We start from the raw sequence: 19,454 nt of genomic DNA, 5'->3' as shown, positions 1-19,454 counted from the left end.
GATAGCTCTTCACTCCACGGGTTATTGACCACCTGAAGCCACACTTGTCCAAGGTCGCTTCTAGGGTCAGAAAAATAACCCCCGGCTCACATGGCCAAAACGTGCTTGCAGCCTTGAGCTGTCGTCATGTTTCGCCAATCGTACACCAGGTCACATGATCCCCGTATTTGCATTCTGATTGGTTGAACGCACTGTAGTAACAAAACGCATCGTCTATCGAGGGTTGAGAAGGATTAGCGCTCACAGACAGAAAACTCGAAAAATGGCAAATTACGGAATGTTAAATAGTGGTTTGACTCTTAAGGCACTTCTAGAGAACCCAGAACTTCAAAGCCCGCCGGTAGCGAACAGTGAGTATTTATTGTCAGTTTGGGCGCTCCAGCGGCCTGGTTTACATCTAGAAAATCTACCACCATCGCCAGTGTGATATCACACTGGAGTATAAATGATATATCCGCATAGACCCCTGCGCTTCGTTGCATGTCAGTTTCAGCATTCAAAATGGTTCATGTTTCTACGTCGTACACTACAATAACAAGGGGTAGTTTGTTCATGATACATATCCGGGATTGATTTAGTGATTTTGTTTGATTGTTGTCATTCACACTTACTCCAACGTGACTTCGCAGTGATATAGGTCAAATGTGGGCAGGTACATATGTACCTGAAAGCCTATGGCATGGCCGCAGACCTGATTGCGGTTAAATAACTTACTTCTAAGTCGATATAGCTGTAGGCCCACACTTTCCTTTGATTCTTGTGTTATTTAGGTGTAGAGTGTTGAGGAATTTATGCCAACTCCAAATGACATATATATTGACCCTGACGTACATTATGTAGGTATTGACAGAACCCGTGCCCTCATTATTAGATTATATAAAATTATTGCTCGGAGTCGGACTAAAATTATATCGGGACACTGTTTCACAGAGAGTTGAGTCTAGGACAAGATTGAATGAGCTTTAGAACCTTAAATTGACATCACAGTCTGTATATTTGAAGAAAAAAACACAACCCAGCAGTGTAGAAGGTGTAAATAAGTGCATATGTAACTCTTAACAAATCAGTTTTATCGACATATGAACTGATTTTGAAATGACATCTGAACTGAAACTTATATTTGCTCTTATCCATCGTTTTCACTTATTTTCACTTATTTTCACTTCTAGTATTTGGTGTAAAAGTTTTTTAAGCAAACATTTAGGGTAAGAATCAATACTTTTTACTATGTGTCAGCTGTGATCGATACTTTTATCGAGAAGTAGAACATCGCAATGCATTAGTGTATGGTCCTACTACTAATTCAAAACCACATGTGTATTTTTATTAGGCCTAAGTTGTCATGACTAGCCAAATGAAAGTACTGTTTCGGGATACAAATTGTATCACACTCATAGTATCGGGATATGTATCATATCGCGACCCCACTGTATTCTTACACCTCTAGGAATGCTTATTGTTGTTAAGTTGGTCAGATATTGAATGAATTTTAAATGAATTTATTAGCTTTTGTTTCAACACTGGCAGCCCAGTTAAATATGGCATTGTAAATCATTGCATCCCTGAAGTGTATCCGAAACCTAAGTTTGAATCCCACATTCGCCCTGATGTTGATACTATTAGGTTTGTCAGCACCAGAACCACTGATACCCGTATTAGTTTCACGTGTGTAGTTTTGAAATATTTTGACTGTTCCAGCTGCAGAGAAGGACAAGAAAGTTGGCAAAGATGGCCTGTATGATTCTGGGTCGGCCTTCCTTGGCCCTAGTTTGTGGGAGAAGACCTATGACAATACAGACTTCAATTTGGAATACATGGATCTGGATGAGTTCCTGTCAGAAAATGGCATCCCCATCAATCTGGACAATGTCTTGAATGAGGCTGAGCTCAGCGACTCCCAGTCATCCTCAAGCCAGTCCAACAAAGGCCAACGAAGCCCCAAAGCATCACCTTTGCCCCCTGCCTCGCCTCCGAGTCATATTCAGCCATTTCCACTGCCATCTCCACAGTCACCTCCACAGTCGCCGCCTCAGTCACCGCCACAGCCACAGCCTGTGTCCCCAGTTGCCCCTGTTGCCACGTATGATAGCCAACCGGCATCACCAGCATCAGGTATCTGTCGTATGTCGTTGCATTCACACTCCAGTGCAGTGCTGGCTTAGCATAACACCACTGCCACAGGCTAATTTGCATATCACGTGACCAGACTTTTCTCTTGTTTGTAAACAATCACGCTTTTTCAGAAATCAGAATAGAATGGACTAATGCAAGTATTTGGGGGCACTCTTCATATTGTTTTGCATAATTATATAGATACGCTACTACAACTGCGAGTTGCATGACAATGCATATGTACATATCAAAGTGACTGTATCGCTAGCTCTCCGTAGGGCTTCGATGACAGCACGTGATGCCCTACAACCAATGTAAAAATAGGATAACTACGCAAATAGAAATAGTTTTTCACGATTTAGGATATTTTCTCAATGAAAGTTAACCATTCTGTGACATATGTTTATCTAGATATATAGACTTGTCAAAAATGAAACAGATGAAAAACATATGCAATATCTGGACTTTGTAAGATGTGACGCATCATCACATGGCGCTGGCCAGTGGCAGAGGTACTATGCTGGCTGCATGGAACTCTGGAAAGGAGAGTGAGCTGCATTGTCAGTGAATGGACCGAGATAAAGTCTAAGACATCCAAGACCCCTTACGACCAGCATAGCTTACCGGGTTTGCTCTAACCTGGAATTCCCGCAGTGTTTTGGAATTAAGTATGAAAATCCGGGGGCTCTTGTCATAACTGTAAATGTAATATTAACAATCTAAGATTTATGGTTTATCCAGATTCAAATATAAAACCAGTTTTATGACAGTCGAAAAAGCGTTCGCTCGTCACACCGAAGACCCAGGTTTGATTCTCCACTTATGTACAATGTGTGAAGCTCTTTTCCGGTATCCCCCTGCCATGATATTGCTGGAATACTGCTAAAAGTAGCTGAAAAGCACTCACTGACTTTATCATAGCCATCCTGTCTAGCCATTATTTCTATGAGTGATGGACTATGCAGACTGACAGTGCTATTTTTGTTGCAAAAAATGAACACTGGACTGTGCAACATTTATTATAAGTACTCTAAACTAGTTTTTCTCCTGTATGGGAAACCTATGATCATGTTTTTGAATCCTGATTCGCCCCCTTTATGTTTCTAGGTTTGTCAGTACCATACTCATGCTTGTGGGTTTCACCAAATTGCTAAATGTGTAAGACATCACATCAGGCTTTCCTTCAACATCAAACTGACATGCTTATCATGATATAACTGGAATACTGTTAAAAGCAGCGTTAAACCCAACTCTCTCCTTGTAGTATCTGATCCTCTGTAGGGGCGGTCGGGTAGCCTAGTGGTTAAAGCGTTCGCTCGTCACGCCGAAGACCCGGGTTCGATTCCCGACATGGGTACAATGTGTGAAGCCCATTTCTGGTGTCCCCCGCCGTGATATTGCTGGAATATTGCTAAAAGCGGCGTAAAACCATACTCACTCACTCACTGATCCTCTGTAGCCACTAAGATGTGCTATTGCATCCTTTTCAGCTCCAACAGAAAGTAAGCTTGGTGAATCCAAGGCCACTGAGTCGTCGTACACGAGTGGGCCCGGGCCTAGAGCATGTAGAGTAGACTTTGCCCTTTCACCTCCTGATTTGGCTTTGGTGAGCATACCAGGTGTGTATTGTTTTTCTGACCCATGTTTTCCTACTTTATAGTGACCTCCTCAGCAGCTTACAGTCCTGTAGGAAGTCCAGCAGCCAGTCCTAAATCTGTTGACTTTCCTGTGTCTTCAGATGATTTGACTCTCGTTAATATCGAAGGTAAAACAGATTCATTTTATCTTGGTTGCTTTCTGCTTTTCAGATTGTGAGATATACCTTATTTCCCTGGGTAAGACATGGACCATAGTCTGTTGGTCTGCGACTTGTGAAAACTGAGAAGGAATGATTGTTTTCTGGCAAGATCTATCTCTAATACATGAACCACTAGTATGGATGGACTTGACTGGCTAAATTATACTCATTTATCCCTGTTACCATGTGTACCGTATTAGCTATAACACTGTTATTCAAGAAACTTAGGTCCTCATACTTGCACCACCATGACAACACAAGACATTCACTGGGTCCTGAGGGTTATTTGTGTAAATCTATTTTTATTGAAAGTGATTTATTTTCTTCACCTGAGGGGTTGTGATTTGCCCAATGACTGAGAGTGAGACAGGTAGAGCTACGCTTTATCTGAAAGTTCTGTCAGGGCAGTGGGGTAGCCTCGTGGTTAAAGCGTTCGCTCGTCACACTGAAGACCCAGGTTCGTTTCCCAAAATGGGTACAATGTTCGATGCCCATTTGTGGCGTCCCCTGCCGTGATATTGCTGGAATATTGCTAAAAGCGGTGTAAAACCTCACTCACTCACTCACTCACTCACTCACTGAAACCTAGAGCCGATTACAAAACATGAGAATCCATATCAAGATAGCACATGAGAATCAAGACATCACGTGATAATCCATTTCATGATATTCGAACCTTTTACAAAACATGAGAACTTGGTATGTCTCCATAAAACTGTCATTAGTCCAGATAATTGCAAGCGTGCACCATGTGTGCACATTGCTATGTAAAAGCAATAATCTTCCTGCTACGCGACATGCATCCCCATTTGTTGTATGTCGAGAACCGCTCATGAATACCTACCATTACCAAAGACACTGGATCGAGGAATTGAAATGACTTGTCTTGTTTTTTCCAGGTCAAGAGAACTTTGATCCTCGTAAGAGGGTATTTTCAGAAGAGGAGTTGAAACCTCAGCCAATGATAAAGAAATCAAGAAAGGTAGAACAACATTTTTCTTGACAACCATTACCTAGGTATTTATCTTGACCTGCTCAGAGGCCAATATTTGGCCCCAAGTCCGCAGCAAATGTCAATAAAAAAAATCCCAATTTGGGACAAAACATTTCCTAATTCATGTAATACATATATCTAATAACTAATGTTATGGCTTTGTAGAAGTAACCTGTATTACAGCAAGACCAACAATTAGAAACAGGCTGTAATGCTTCGATATTTTAACGTCTCCTGGATTACTCCTTAATGCACTTACTGCTGTTTTTTGACAGAGAGACAAAGCTGTGTGAGGTTAATCCTACCTGTGACACAGCTGGTTGATTGTGTGACCCAGCTGGTTGACTGTGTGACCAAGTGGGTTGTTTGTGTGACCCAGCTGGTTGATTGTCTGACCAAGTGGGTTGATTGTGTGACCCAGCTGGTTGATTGTCTGACCAAGTGGGTTGATTGTATGACCAAGTGGGTTGATTGTCTGACCAAGTGGGTTGATTGTGTAACACTGCTGGTTGATTGTGTGACCTAATGGGTTGATTGTGTGACCAAGTGGGTTGATTGTGTGACCCAGCTGGTTGATTGTCTGACCAAGTGGGTTGATTGTGTGACCAAGTGGGTTGTTTGTGTGACCAAGTGGGTTGTTTGTGTGACCCAGCTGGTTGATTGTCTGACCAAGTGGGTTGATTGTGTGACCAAGTGGGTTGATTGTGTGACCAAGTGGGTTGATTGTGTGACCAAGAGGGTTGATTGTCTGACCCAGCTGGTTGATTGTCTGACCCAGCTGGTTGATTGTCTGACCAAGTGGGTTGATTGTGTGACCAAGTGGGTTGATTGTGTGGACCTAGCTGGTTGATTGTGTGACCAAGTGGGTTGATAGTGTGACCAAGTGCGTTGCTTGTGTGACCCTGCTGGTTGATTGTGTGACCCCACTGGTTGATTGTGTGACCAAGTGGGTTGATTGTGTGACCAAGTGGGTTGTTTGTGTGACCAAGTGGGTTGATTGTGTAACACTGGTGGTTGATTGTGTGACCTAATGGGTTGATTGTGTGACCAAGTGGGTTGATTGTGTGACCAAGTGGGTTGTTTGTGTGACCAAGTGGGTTGATTGTGTAACACTGCTGGTTGATTGTGTGACCTAATGGGTTGGTTGTCTGACCAAGTGGGTTGATTGTGTGACCTAATGGGTTGATTGTGTGACCAAGTGGGTTGAGTGTGTGACCAAGTGGGTTGAGTGTGTGACCAAGTGGGTTGTTTGTGTGACCCAGCTGGTTGATTGTGTGACCCAGCTGGTTGATTGTGTGACCAAGTGGGTTGTTTGTGTGACCCAGCTGGTTGATTGTCTGACCAAGTGGGTTGATTGTGTGACCAAGTGGGTTGATTGTGTGGACCCAGCTGGTTGATTGTGTGACCAAGTGGGTTGATAGTGTGACCAAGTGCGTTGCTTGTGTGACCCCACTGGTTGATTGTGTGACCAAGTGGGTTGATTGTGTGACAAAGTGGGTTGACTGTGTGACCCTGCTGGTTGATTGTCTGACCCCACTGGTTGATTGTGTGTCATTCTACCCCAAACATCCAGGAGGTTGATCATATATTTACCCTTAGTTTGTCTGGAACTGACCCCATTATTTGCAGTCATGATGTAGCTGTAACCATGGTGACTGTAAACCAAAAACCAATAGCAAACAAACCATGTTCCATATTGTAAAGTCACTGCAATGTACTTCCAGATCTTTGTCCCCGACGACAACAAGGATGACAAGTACTGGTGTCGGAGGAAGAAGAACAATGTCGCAGCAAAACGATCCCGGGACGCCAGACGCATCAAGGAGAACCAGATAGCCATGAGAGCTGCATTCTTGGAGAAGGAAAACTCAGTTCTTCGCGATGAGCTTGAAAAAGTAAAGAAAGAAAACTCACAAATGAAGATCTCAATGGCCAAGTATGAGTCCGGAAAATCATAAAAGAAAACGTTTCCGTTGATCAGTCTCAATAAAGATTGTACAGTGATGATTGGAAGGAGGAGTGACTGGTTGTGGACTTGTCCACTGAATGATGCTGTGAACAGGAGGATAGGTTATGAGACTGTTGATCATCCATGCTTACCCTCTCATGGTGAGCTAGTTCTACACTGTTGCAGACGAGTAGCTGTTACACGTTGTGCCTTGTCATGTTGTTTGTTTCTTGGCCTAACAAGTGCATCATTCCAAGAGTACAGTGTGGGTTGAGTCCATGTTGACTGAATAATAGTCGGTACAGTTCAAGATATGTCGTTTGTATTTTTTTGTTACTGTATTTTCTTGTGTATAGTGCTCACTGTTTTTTAAAATGATGTAGTATGTAGTAGGGTGCACTTAATACACACATACATCCAGTTTTGATTATTTTTCTCAACACAAAGATATAATTGTGAGCTTGCTACACTGTATCTATTGTTACAAATGCGTACCGAAGTATGCAACATAGTCCTGATATCACACTATCTGGTTAGAAAGAATGTTTATCTGTACTTAATCTTATATTAATTATATTCAAGATATCATTTAATAGTGTTACATTATTTTGGTGAAATGGTGTTTGGCAGATGGGCAGATCGTACCAATTCATCATTATTTACAGCAACCACGGTCAGATTGCCACTACCAACGCTTTAAAACAAATCTTAGTCAGATTTGTAAGAAGTCTAGCATATGGTAAATACAAATTAAGGTCTTTGAAATGAACTTTGTTAGTTTGACTGTTATATGTCAACTTAATGTTTTTGCGATCAAAATAGAAAGTCCACGAGAAGCCCCTGATGGTGACCCGTTCCACATGTAAACTTTATCATATCTTATTTTGGAAAAATCTGGTAAAAGTAAAAAAACCTTGCATACAGTCAACACACTTGAAATTGTAAATCATCATGTTCAGGGTTTTATCACATGTTTCACGTTTTCATGTACAAAGTTTGTTATCTGATATTTGTCATCTGAAGTGATACAATGTAGTGTTTGACTGTGCACAATTTACAAATATAGATATGTTTCCTTGAAACCCAAGAATGGTATGTGTGCATTATACTCAATTGTGCACTATACACAAGAAAATAACGTACTTGATTTACAGACAATTTCATCGGTCAAATTTCAAATGAAAATAACAGACAAAAGCCTTCAGCTGACACTATGATATAACTGAAATCCTGTTCTAGGAGGCTGAAGTCCTACTCTGACTGCTGTGCAATGTGTAATGTGTACCATGATGCCACTTGCTAATATAATATGACACTGTTTATCCATTGCTGTTAGTAAATACGGCTGACATGGGTCTGTTACGGTAAGAAAGAAATGAAACCGTGTATAACTCAAGGATGCCAAATGAGCCAAACTCCGTGCACAGACTTTGTGTGAATCCTACCATTGCCTGACACTGAAGCAATGTGTGGAGCTAATGTTGCACACATTGTTGGCCTTTTTGAGATGTAACCTGATAGCTCATTGGTCAGTACTTGCTAGTTTGCCACGAACTTGAGCCAGGCCATCACTTGATAGCAACTAGCAACTAAACTGAGATCAACTGTATGTATTCGCGGCAGATGGAGGAACATAGTGTAGACAATCACAAAAGTAGTGGCGATGGTTGACTCGCTCATATGGAGGATTCCACAAACTCTTAAGAGGAAAACAGCAGCATCTGTTATATTATGTTATAGTTATTGTTAACTTGAAAATGTTAAAAGTATACCCATATTGTAATCTGTGATCTAAAATTATTTTTGTAGCTAGAAAAGATGGCCACGTTTCATGTGTGAACGTGCATGTACTGCCAATACTGTGTGTCCATTGGTTGCTACCATTGTGTTTAGCTGTAGAGTTCCACTGCATTTTCATGTGTATATTTCAGTCAGTAGGGTTACCATGATCTTATCCTAACTGCAAGAGCATATTTCATGACGGCGATGCGATTTGTTAGCTTTCAGTTAATAATTTGAATAAATAATTTGCAGTGATTCTGTGGCATTTGTTTGGCTGATCAAGCTTTTTATGTATTGTTTCCATAAACTGAAAAAGAATTGAGCCACGCCCACCAACAGACTTCTCTTTGATAGGCTGATATGAAATGGGAGGGGCTTCTGTTGCATTATTGCGCTGAACAATGTCGATGATTTTGTATTGTTGTCTATAGTTATTTGTGTGTTAATGATTGGATAGGCAGTCTGTGAAGTTATTACTGTTGACATATTTATTTGTAAGAATTGACTTCAATATGTTTTTGCATTTATGGACGTATTAACGTAAAAACATATTGAAGTCAATTCTAAATTGAAACATTTCCCTGTCTAGACTAGTTGAAATTTACTTTTGCAGTTCATGAAATATTTGTTTTGACATATTGTTAGTATTGTTACAACTGTTTGCTGTTAAATATACAACCTGATATGTGAGATTTCCCTAGAAAGGTCTGAGAGTGTCTATGCCTATCGAATACCATCTCAATAATATTCACAGTTGACCTGTTTTATTAACATAAGTAATAAGCAACTAAGCATTATAACTCTCCATATTGTATTCCAGGTGGATCAACTTTTGAAAAAGGCTTTTGTTTCGGCTTAATTGTGGTGACTATGAAACTCATTGTATTTGCTGGTTCAGATAAGTTAAGAGACGAGTAAATGGCGTGCGTTTTCCATACATACATCAGTTGTGAAAATGATATTTTTGTATTTTTTATCTTTGTCATTGTAAACAAGAATGCAAAATTAGATTCTCTTTTAAGATGTGCTCAAAGTTAAATTTTTAATTGAATAATAAAGAAATATATTATACAGTTGTCGTTCACATTTTTGTTAAATGTTCAAGCGAGTCCTCCATTTTCACATATAGAAACCATGTGAAATATGATGCATGAAGACAAGATAGCAGTCTCACCATGCTCAGGTTTGTTTGTCCGGCATTATAGGAGGCTATCTCCCGGGAAGGATGTTCTTTACCCCAAAGCTTTATTTTCATCTTCTCTGTGTTCTTGTCGTATACTACATATGGTATGAGTTCGCTGTTATACATCCTACATTACATTGGAACTCATTTATGTCCATTTTGCTCGTTCTTTCAACATTATATATTTCTCTTAGGCCTTGTATATATTATTTAGTTGGTTTATGAGACTGACTTACCAACAAAACTTGAAAACAGAAAAAAAATATAAATTGACAAACATTTTTTGTTACTTTACAATTAGGATAAAAGGGAAAAAACAAGATTTAGTCACTGCTGTTTTTGGAAGAAATGTGCCCCACCAGGGGAAGGGGGGCCTTATGAGTGCGAGGATACAAGTGAGCCGTGATCTCTCAAAAGAAGTCATAAAAATCGCCATGTATGCGGATTACAATAATATCTTTTTTCTCTCTCATTAGTTCATAATGTAATTAAAACATTATTCCACTTTTTGTACACCAACTCATAAGAAATGAAAGGCCTTATTGACATATTGTTCTTTGTGTTGTTTTGTTATTTTGTGAAATAGTTTAACTAAATGCATGCTCGGTATATTTGTTGTCAATTTGCATTTGAAAGGTGACAGTTATCATTAGTTTGATCATATGAGATAAAATATGATTGACTTGACTGATGATTTGTTGAAAGCTCTAACACTGCATTTGTTTTTAATCTGTTGCCACAAAGATTTTTATATCATCAGAACCTGTCCCAATTTCAGAAGTCATTGCAAGGGACTGAGTATATGGAGCCATCATTACTGGCAATAGCAAGATACTCAATTGTGACGATGAAGCGATCTCCATCAAATCATTCATTTGTTTGTCTTGTTCGATCAATGACACAGACCTCAGTGCATTCCTGTTTTAATTTGTGGTGGTCCTTTTGTCTTTTCTGTATAATTTGGCAGCTTGCTTGTTTGGTTGATGGATGCAGTGAGATCTTTAGAAATTTGCTTTCATCGTTGATTTCACCAGCATTTTTTTCTGTCCAAGGCCAGACACTATTTTTTGGGGTGTGCTTTTTTTTTTTATTGAAAAAATAAAATGAATTGTCCAGGATTTTTTAAATATCAGTTTGGATTAGGATCGGTAGTGGTTTTGGTCCTTGTAAATATCAAATCTAAATTTAGACTTGTAACCAATTTGACGATTATCATTTGATAATTTTCTGTTTTAGTCATATAAACATTCCTTGGATTAGGTAATTGTCACAGTAATGTTTACAGTGGGTAGCATTAAAACAGCATTGTCATTCTGATTATTTTTCTCTTCTCGTATTTTAAGATAAGTGGATTGAAAGGCTGGGACGTGTCCAAATTTACTACCCGGGTACCTACCCCTCCTATTACCCAACCGTACCCGGGTACCAACTGTAGGTCTCAAGAGATAGGTACAAAATGTCCAATTGGGAATTCTTTTACCAAAGCCCTGGCAAAACGTACTTCGATACATGTATTAAACAATCTGGTCATACAAACATTGAAGTTGACCTAGTTATATCTTTATTTAACCATATGAAAATTCAGAAGGAATGGGTGCATAGTCAGAAAGAAATGTGAACATTAGCGTAACAATAGAGTTCTAGATAATTTTTGTGATTAAGCAATATATCACGTGACTAACCTAGGGTCCGGGTAGTCCTGAAGGTACCTGGGTCCTACTCAGTACCCACCAGACCTGGGTACCCCAGAGTTACAGTCCCAGCCCTAGTGGATTGGTACACCCCACCCTAATGTAACCTATAATGAACTGAGCTTAATTAGCTGGGAAACTAATTATGTGGTCTTGATGCCAGTTCTGTTGTGCAGAACCAGAATTCCAACCCTACCTGATTCATCTACTACATCTGTCTATTATAGTATACTATGTATTTAAGATTTTGTTTAAGGTGATATGATGTTGTCAAACACTGTTTAGTCTTAGAGTGTTCATTTGCATAATGTTTCAAGCATATATATTTCGTTTTGAGGAAATACTAAAGCACCAAAATTTAAAGATTATGCAAAAAATAGACACAAGGCTCTGAAGCTCACTTGGAATGTTTCTTGAATATTAATTGAGATATTTTTGAAAGGTCATCACTAAGAGAAAAGTAAAGAATAACTCAAAGAAATAAGTGAATGCCAGTTTAAGTTTCTTTTGCAGAGCTAGAGTTCCCTACTACATGTTTTGATATTGACCTTTCAGTCTATGAAAATGTCCTATTTTAGTGTCACTCATATCATGCATATTTTTGTTGATTTGTGTATATATTGATAGGATGTTGTCAAATAAACATACTGTGTAATGTTATGTTAGAATCATGTATTTTGTTTTTATTGGGGGTGAGTGAGTGAGTATGGTTTTATGCCGCTTTTTGCAATATTCCAGCATTATCACATTGCACCCATGTCAGGATTCGAAGCCGGGTCTTTGGTGTGATGAGCGAATGCTTTAACCACTAGGCTACCCAGTTGCCCATACTTATTGGGAAATTCCAAAGCACAAATGATTTTTTTAAAATAGTCACAAGGCTCTGTAGCTCTTCTGAATTCTTCTGGAACAATATTTTGGATAGAAATGAGGGAAAAGTTAAAGACAAATAAATACTAAGGAAAAGAAACAACAAGCGTCTACAAAACTGACATTAAATCATGATTTCCATGTTACTATCTAAAATCCACACAGAACATATTACATACCACATAATTTAGGAGCATATGGTTATAGTATTTGTCACCTTCGGGGTAGGAAACAGCAATTAGACAGTGAAGAGGACTTGAAGATTAGTGGGGGCATGGGTGGCCAAGTCGTCTAAGGCGCCGGGATTCGCTGTGCAGAGTTGCGTCCCTTGGGCACGCCAGAAACCTATAATTGTGGGTTCGCCCCAATTATGTTTCTAGGTTTGTCAGCACCATACCCGTGCTCGTGGGGTTCACTGACGTGGTAAACGTCTGAGACCTGCATCACTTCGGGCTTTCCTCCCACGCCGCGATATAACTGGAATAATGTTAAAAGCGGCGTTAAAACCAACTCACTCACTCACTCTGATTAGTTTTGTGATATTGCAGCCAAAGTACAGGAGGTATTCTTAGAATTATAAACAATGAGTCTATTGTTCCTATGGTTGTGGGTTCGAATCCCGGTTAGCCCCGGTTATATATCAGGTTTGTCCGCGCCATACCTGTACTCGTGGGTTTCAGCGAAGTGGTTAATGTCCGAGACCAGTATCACTTTGGGCTTTCCTCCCACATTAAGCTGACACACTGTGATATGACTGAAATATTGTTCAAAGCTGCGTAAAATAAACTCACTCGCTGAGGAGTTGACATTTACAGAAGATATTGATGACGCTGATGCCAGACAAGTAGGCCATGACATAAGCTCACCTGACTTTTTCAAAACAGATCGGAATTACGCATGCATCTTTCAGACACATGCAAAGTTTAGCTCCATTGTCCTTGTGCCTTTTGAGCTGTCAAAACTTAAAAGTTAATGACTGGCAGACAATTTGACATGTAAGTGCATTTGACTTTCAGTCACTTGAGCTTTGGTCCAGCATTTGATGCGCCTCCTTCAGTGAATTAGCAGCCAAGAGTTCAGCAGGAAATAGATAGATGGAATAGCCAGGATGACTGCATTGCATTGCATTACCATAAGCATTACTCAAGGCCAGCGGGCCAAGGGAATTCACATTTACACCGAAACTGATCATGGTATTTAACCCCAACTTGCCATGGACCCGTGAAGATTCCGGGGAAGAATAGGTCTTCAGCATCCCATGCTTGCCGTAAAAGGCGACTAACGGGATCGGGTGGTCAGGCTCGCTGACTTGGTTGATGCATGTCATCGATCCCAATTGCGTGGATCGATGCTGATGATATTAATCAATGGATTGTCTGGTCCAGACAAGATTATCTACAGACCGCCGTCATATAGCTGGAATATTGCTGAGTGCGGCATTAAACAACAAACCAACCAACCAACTTGCCATGATTATGATCTACGACCTAATGGCTTTCTTCCACCATTAATACGATGGGGGAAATCCTGTGTTTTTACTCTCAGCCATACCGAAGAACATTTTGCTGTTTTTCAATTTGATTTCCCAAATCAGAGATTTCAGTGTACTGTTCAGTCAACATAATGCACTTTGCTGGATAAATAAACAACATCAAATCATGTACGTATGATTCTTGCTCTTTATCTTTTCGATAACTTACAAATAACTTATGAATTATCTACAGTGGATTTCACATATATACAAACGTAAAAAGTGACAATGGGTGAATGACACATTATGCGTTACATGGTATACTTGTAAAACATGAACAAATACAAATAGAGTCCTTAGTAACAGGATAGGTACATTATCACACATCTTAGCTCCAACTCAAACAAGAGAAACATCACACAAAATACAGCAAATAGACACTGGATCTTGGGAACAAACTGCCATCTTGCTTCAGGAAGAAATTAAAAATGCTGAGCATATGAGTAGCACATTATATATTAACGAATACAACTACAGCTTTCAACAGATGTTTCCCGAGAACGAAATGTTTCAGTTCTCCTGATGTTGCCTGAAAGTTTGTAATTTATATTGTATTATCAAGTTTTCATCGAAAAACAATGTATATTTTCTTCACTTATCTGACATTAGAATCTATTTGAAATTCTTTCATCATGAAATGTGAATCTTAATTTTGATGAAATAATTGATCAAAAGTGATGTTTCTTCTGTTCAAACATGACATTGCTGTTGTAGAAATACACGAACAAACATGAAAATATGTTCATGTCATCACAAAGTTTGTAAAAATGAAAACAAAAGGATTTCATTATTACTAGAGACAGTTGAATCAAAGGTAAATTATCAATTCCAAATTATATATTCTCACCACACAATTCTATTTCTCTAACTAGTTACACTTTCAAAATGTACAGACAAGGATTATCAGTTTATATAATTGTCCGTTAAAGCATATCTGAGAAAAAAGGTTCCCATGGTTACAGCTGGTGAGATAACTTAATCTATATAACAAAGACATTAGACAAGCATATTGTTCCTGTCTTTGTGTAACCATGGTAACACTTCACATACTCCTCACAGCTTTATATTGCTCAAATGTGCAGTTGAGAGTTCCCTGCAGATCACGTGACACTATTTCAGATCTTTCAACTGAGATTATGTTAAAACATGTTGAATACTGAACAGAAAGATTTTTTTCAGAATTTTTCCAACACTTTATTGTATTAAGCTATCAAATTAATAATGTTGTATCCTGGAAGAGGTAAGGTCAACAAAAATTAGACTTAATCCCTGATAAAAACAACAGGTATGCATTACAACACAGACCAAGGACGTGTTTCATCATAACCATCAACAGTACTCACACATAGGGAAAAGAGCTTTTTACCTCATAGAATTCGTTTTCTCATTCCTGCGTAGCAGACCTGACTTGTTTTCAGTCAATTGGTACGAAACATTCTAAAAACCAGATCCATACACTGGCATACGGATGACCAAAGCCTCAGAGCAGAGGTGCATTGTGCATGTTCTTTTAACTGTCTGAAATCCCTGGTGACAAAGGGGAGACAATTTGCAATTTTTGCTTTTTTCACACAACTGCCTCAAGATCAGCAGTACAAATGGTGAGACTTCTATATTGAGATCCTTACCCTAAAGAATCCCCAAGTCTATGTGGAATACGACCATTGTAGGATATCCTCTGATGTCAATAACCTTTGGGTCGTAGCCATTAGAAAAATCACCTACGGAGGTCAAATTCTAACAAGACATTAAACCTTTCCCATTTCACAGCGCTGCAAATTCAGCATTATTTCATGACATGTATCATGATGCATATCCACCTTGTATGGGCTAGCATAATTTAATGGAGTGAGTCACTGGTTCGAGATGCAGACTGTAAACATTCTTGGCATTTATCATGACGACAGATACATTTGTAAGTAAGAAGAAGTAAATAAATTGTCTCATGGATAAATGCCACAACAGATCGGACAACATGAAGATGATCTGGTGATTTGATGACTGGTGCATGACATAAGCAAGATATCACAGTAAACAGGCTAGATGTGTTGTCATGGAATTCCAGCGTCTAGCCCTGACAGGAATCCGCCGTACTGCACTCACTCACTCCTCTTCGGCTGGCGGCTCTAGTGTGCCAGCACTGTGGCAACGGCATTCTCCTGGAACTGTTCCCATAGCAACACTGCTTTGAACACAGTCAGGGCGAATGCCCCTGACAATAGTCACTGGAGCAAGGTCTCCAGTTCGTTTTCCTTTCGCTTCCTGCAATGGAATTTTCGTCAGATATGAAACCTATGCCATAACACACGGGCTGCATTTATATTATACATTCAATAACGAATATAAGATAGATATGATATGATATGACGTCATTTCAGGAGATTGTTGATGATGTAAAATGTGGATGTAAAATATTGGATGACATTATTGTTTAGAAGGAAGTGTCCAGTAAATTGTTCCCCATAGATGTAGTTGGGCTACACAGATGAACACAGTGGCTGAACGATCACATCCAACAGTGGGAGAACTATGACAATCAGTATCAGGAGAAAAGGTATAGATACTTGACGTGACCATTGTGAGAATATGCATAACTTAACCCACCTCTTCGTAAAATGGACTTGTCTGACATTTCTGAGGTCAGATTCTATTCAAGTAGTCATCATTATTTAAATCTGGGTAAATAGTTTTACGTCAGGGTTTTACGGTATGATAAGCAATGACCACGAGTTGTTTATTTCTTAATTAAAAGACACATACATTTACGATACCTCACCATTTTCATTGTTTACAATGACAACTTATTTCAATAGTCCTCTGCTGGTCCTGCTTGAATGAGGCAAAACTGCCTACTACCATCAGTTTCATTCAGTTTGAATTCATGACTACCATCCTTGGATTTTCACTTGTGCTCAGCACAATTAAGGAGTCTTGGACTGGTGGAAAAACAATATTCCATCCATATAAAATATGATTAGCTGGATCCTTAGGTCCATGTCCCATTATCTCCCCACTTAAAGGCTGACGACGGTCTAACTTTCTGACATCTTATCTAGTTGATGTTATCAGTTTTATCAGGGGGCAGGAGGTCTTTTGCTTATACATATCAATTAGCCCTATCTACTTGAGGAACATCACTCTGTACAAGTGTCAACTGCTGGTCTCATTGTTGGTTGATCCTACCATCAAGAAGAGAGTGTGATGAAAATGTGAATGACATACAACTTCAAAACCAAAAATATGGCATTCTTGACAGCATATCTAACAGACATGGTAACCTGAAAGTGGGTATGTTCTCTAAACTGAGAGCCAAAACAGTGTTGTCGAACAAGTATAACATAACTTCAATCTTTTGGTCTCACTACCGTGTATGTATTCATTCATTAATGGAACCATTATTAAAACCATCAACATGGAGGACCAGATGGAAATTTTAATGAACTTTTTCATTTGAACTCGAGGTTGGCCTTAAAGTTTCTTTTCTCATGATACAAAACCTTTGACCTTTCTATTGCCCTGTTAATAGCCTACTTACTTAGCATGAGTGAGTGAGTGAACTAGGTTTGTTTGACACAGCTTTGGACAGCATTTCAGTCATATCATAGCAAGCCATTTTCAGGGGTTTGAATGGTTTTTAAAAAAAAAAAAACACACTGAAAGTTGGTCAGGATTCTGGGGAATATATGATTTATATGTACATTGTAATGACATGCATTACAAAAGTGACCCTTGATATTACGGAATCCATGGAACTCTGCCGATCTGTTGAAAATTCTCATTCCTGGAAAATCCAAAGCCTCTATGAAAGTCTAGTTTCCACCCGTGCCAAACTAGGCTGCAATCATGGAGTTATATTTTGGCTGGACAAATGAATCTATGCACAGTCCAAACAAAATCGCTTAACGAAATAGACATCCAGTTCGTAAAACTGCCATGCAGATTTCAGTCAATTGGACATTGGCAGAGCAGTGTACCGTCAAATCTTTTCCTGTTTTTAATCAATGTGCTCACATGATTTGATGCACTTCGCAAGGTAAGACCATTTTATTACAATAGAGATCTTGATTACCGATCAGACTGGACAGTGCCATTTTGTTTGAAGCAAATGTAAGTGAGGTGGAATCTGATTGGTCAATAGGAGGGACATAGTAGGGATATAACTTGTAATAGCCACTGGTGGTGCTACGGTGAACGTGGAAATTCCAGCCTAGTTCGGCAAGGGAAGAAACTGGACTGTTACAGTAAGTTAACTCCCTTGCCTCGGGAAGATGAATCCAAAGTGACACAATTCGTAGATGCTGCAACTCTGATGAAACCTCTCAGCACAGGTATGGCGCATACACACCTAGGATAATTTCAGGGGGAATCAGGGTTTTAATAAAAGCACACAACTCTCCACAGTAAATCGCAGCACCTTCTCCTAGAGTTCTTATTCATTACTTACTTCTTTGAACTTTTAGGCCTGTTTGCCGTTTTGGGTCTGCCGGATTTTGATCTTGCTGTCTTTGGTCTCATGGCCTCCGCGGCTCCCTCGGCTGTGTAGGCGAGATACACGTGGGACAGGTCCACTTCCTGGAACTGGAGGCACAGAGGAATAGCATTCAGTAATAATATGCTCAATATTGGACCAAATCAGCATACTGTGGGAATTTTCTTAAGATCTGTATTGGAGAGTTACTCACTTAACACATCCCATACATTTAGAATCTTTTCTCTCACCTGTGTCTTGACTTAAAGGCAACCTTGATCCTTATTCCATAAATCAATATTTCAAAAAATATTGAAGAATTTAAACAGAGAACTGACCAAACTGTGTCCTATACCATGAAAGGATCCTAAAGTACATGAAAACTGTCAATTCTTAGGTAACTATGGCAACAGGTAACACAATTATGAAACTTTTTTACTCTGCTTTCCTGCTGGGGATGATTCGTGATTTGAGGGTAAATTCATATAATTTGAAACGTAGTCGGTGGGATTTGTCTGGGCGGCTGATGCAGTATCTACCCTTGTAATAATTTTATTGTAGAAGCTTATGCCTACGTGGAAGGAGTGGCTGGGAAAATGTGATGATGTCACGCTTCTTGCATGCATGGCTAGGCAGCAGCCATGTTTGAGAGATCCAGTTTTCTTTTATTTTCTTGTTTGGGAAAATTGTTAGATTAAGGATAGTTATGGGTGGTGGAGAAATACCATGGGATTTGAATAGGTTTTGTTTGGGGATATGTTATTACGGGAGCAGGGTGGATGTAATATAAAATTCAACAGTTGATTTACAAAAGTTTTACTTTGGCAGGGAAGGGGGAAAAGTATGTAGGGTTTTCTTAAATAAGCACATGAAAGTTTGGCCTTCATTTTTGGTTGGTAATAAACTTCAAATTAAACTCCATTCCTTCTTTTTGTTCTTGTATCTATAATTAGAACTGATAACCCAGGCCAGCAGCCTTACAGCACATGTAGGCAACGAATACTTCTTAGGGAGAGGAGAACACAACGCAAAGCACCACAGTATACATCCGACCCTTGCCACATTTCTATATTGTTC

General features: G+C 39.4%; 2 protein-coding genes across 5 annotated transcripts in view; one reads left to right on the top strand and one right to left on the bottom strand.

Annotated features, from left to right (window-relative positions):
* The first annotated feature begins 170 nt into the window (after positions 1-170).
* Positions 171-12,168, top strand: LOC124133734 (thyrotroph embryonic factor-like). 2 transcript variants are annotated; one of them, XM_046498240.2, is made up of 5 exons: positions 171-350; positions 1,699-2,112; positions 3,603-3,731; positions 4,810-4,892; positions 6,629-12,168. In XM_046498240.2, exons 1-5 carry the CDS (start codon positions 263-265, stop codon positions 6,860-6,862), a joined length of 948 nt encoding a protein of 315 aa, XP_046354196.2. In that variant the 5' UTR covers positions 171-262; the 3' UTR covers positions 6,863-12,168. The 2 variants fall into 2 exon arrangements, with proteins under 2 accessions (XP_046354196.2, XP_046354197.2); XM_046498241.2 differs by lacking the exon at positions 3,603-3,731 and adding an exon at positions 3,773-3,877 and having other exon boundaries at positions 172-350; positions 6,629-9,705.
* A 1,875-nt stretch (positions 12,169-14,043) lies between these two features.
* The window catches only part of LOC124133732 (kinesin-like protein KIF3A), a 29,901-nt gene continuing 24,490 nt past the window's right edge, over positions 14,044-19,454 (bottom strand). For all 3 annotated transcript variants that reach the window (XM_046498238.2, XM_046498236.2, XM_046498237.2), the window contains 2 exons: positions 18,354-18,487; positions 14,044-16,171 (listed from right to left, as the gene is read on the bottom strand). In XM_046498238.2, the coding sequence (XP_046354194.1) occupies positions 16,132-16,171; positions 18,354-18,487 (174 nt within the window). In that variant the 3' untranslated portion in view covers positions 14,044-16,131. The remainder of the gene's footprint in view (positions 16,172-18,353; positions 18,488-19,454) is intronic.

The sequence above is a fragment of the Haliotis rufescens genome, unplaced genomic scaffold (genome assembly GCF_023055435.1).
Source record: "Haliotis rufescens isolate VD_foot unplaced genomic scaffold, xgHalRufe1.0.p SCAF_7, whole genome shotgun sequence".
Lineage (NCBI taxonomy): Eukaryota > Metazoa > Mollusca > Gastropoda > Lepetellida > Haliotidae > Haliotis > Haliotis rufescens.
The sequence above is the reverse complement of the archived record's forward strand: the minus strand, read 5'-3'. Positions and strand labels throughout refer to the sequence as shown.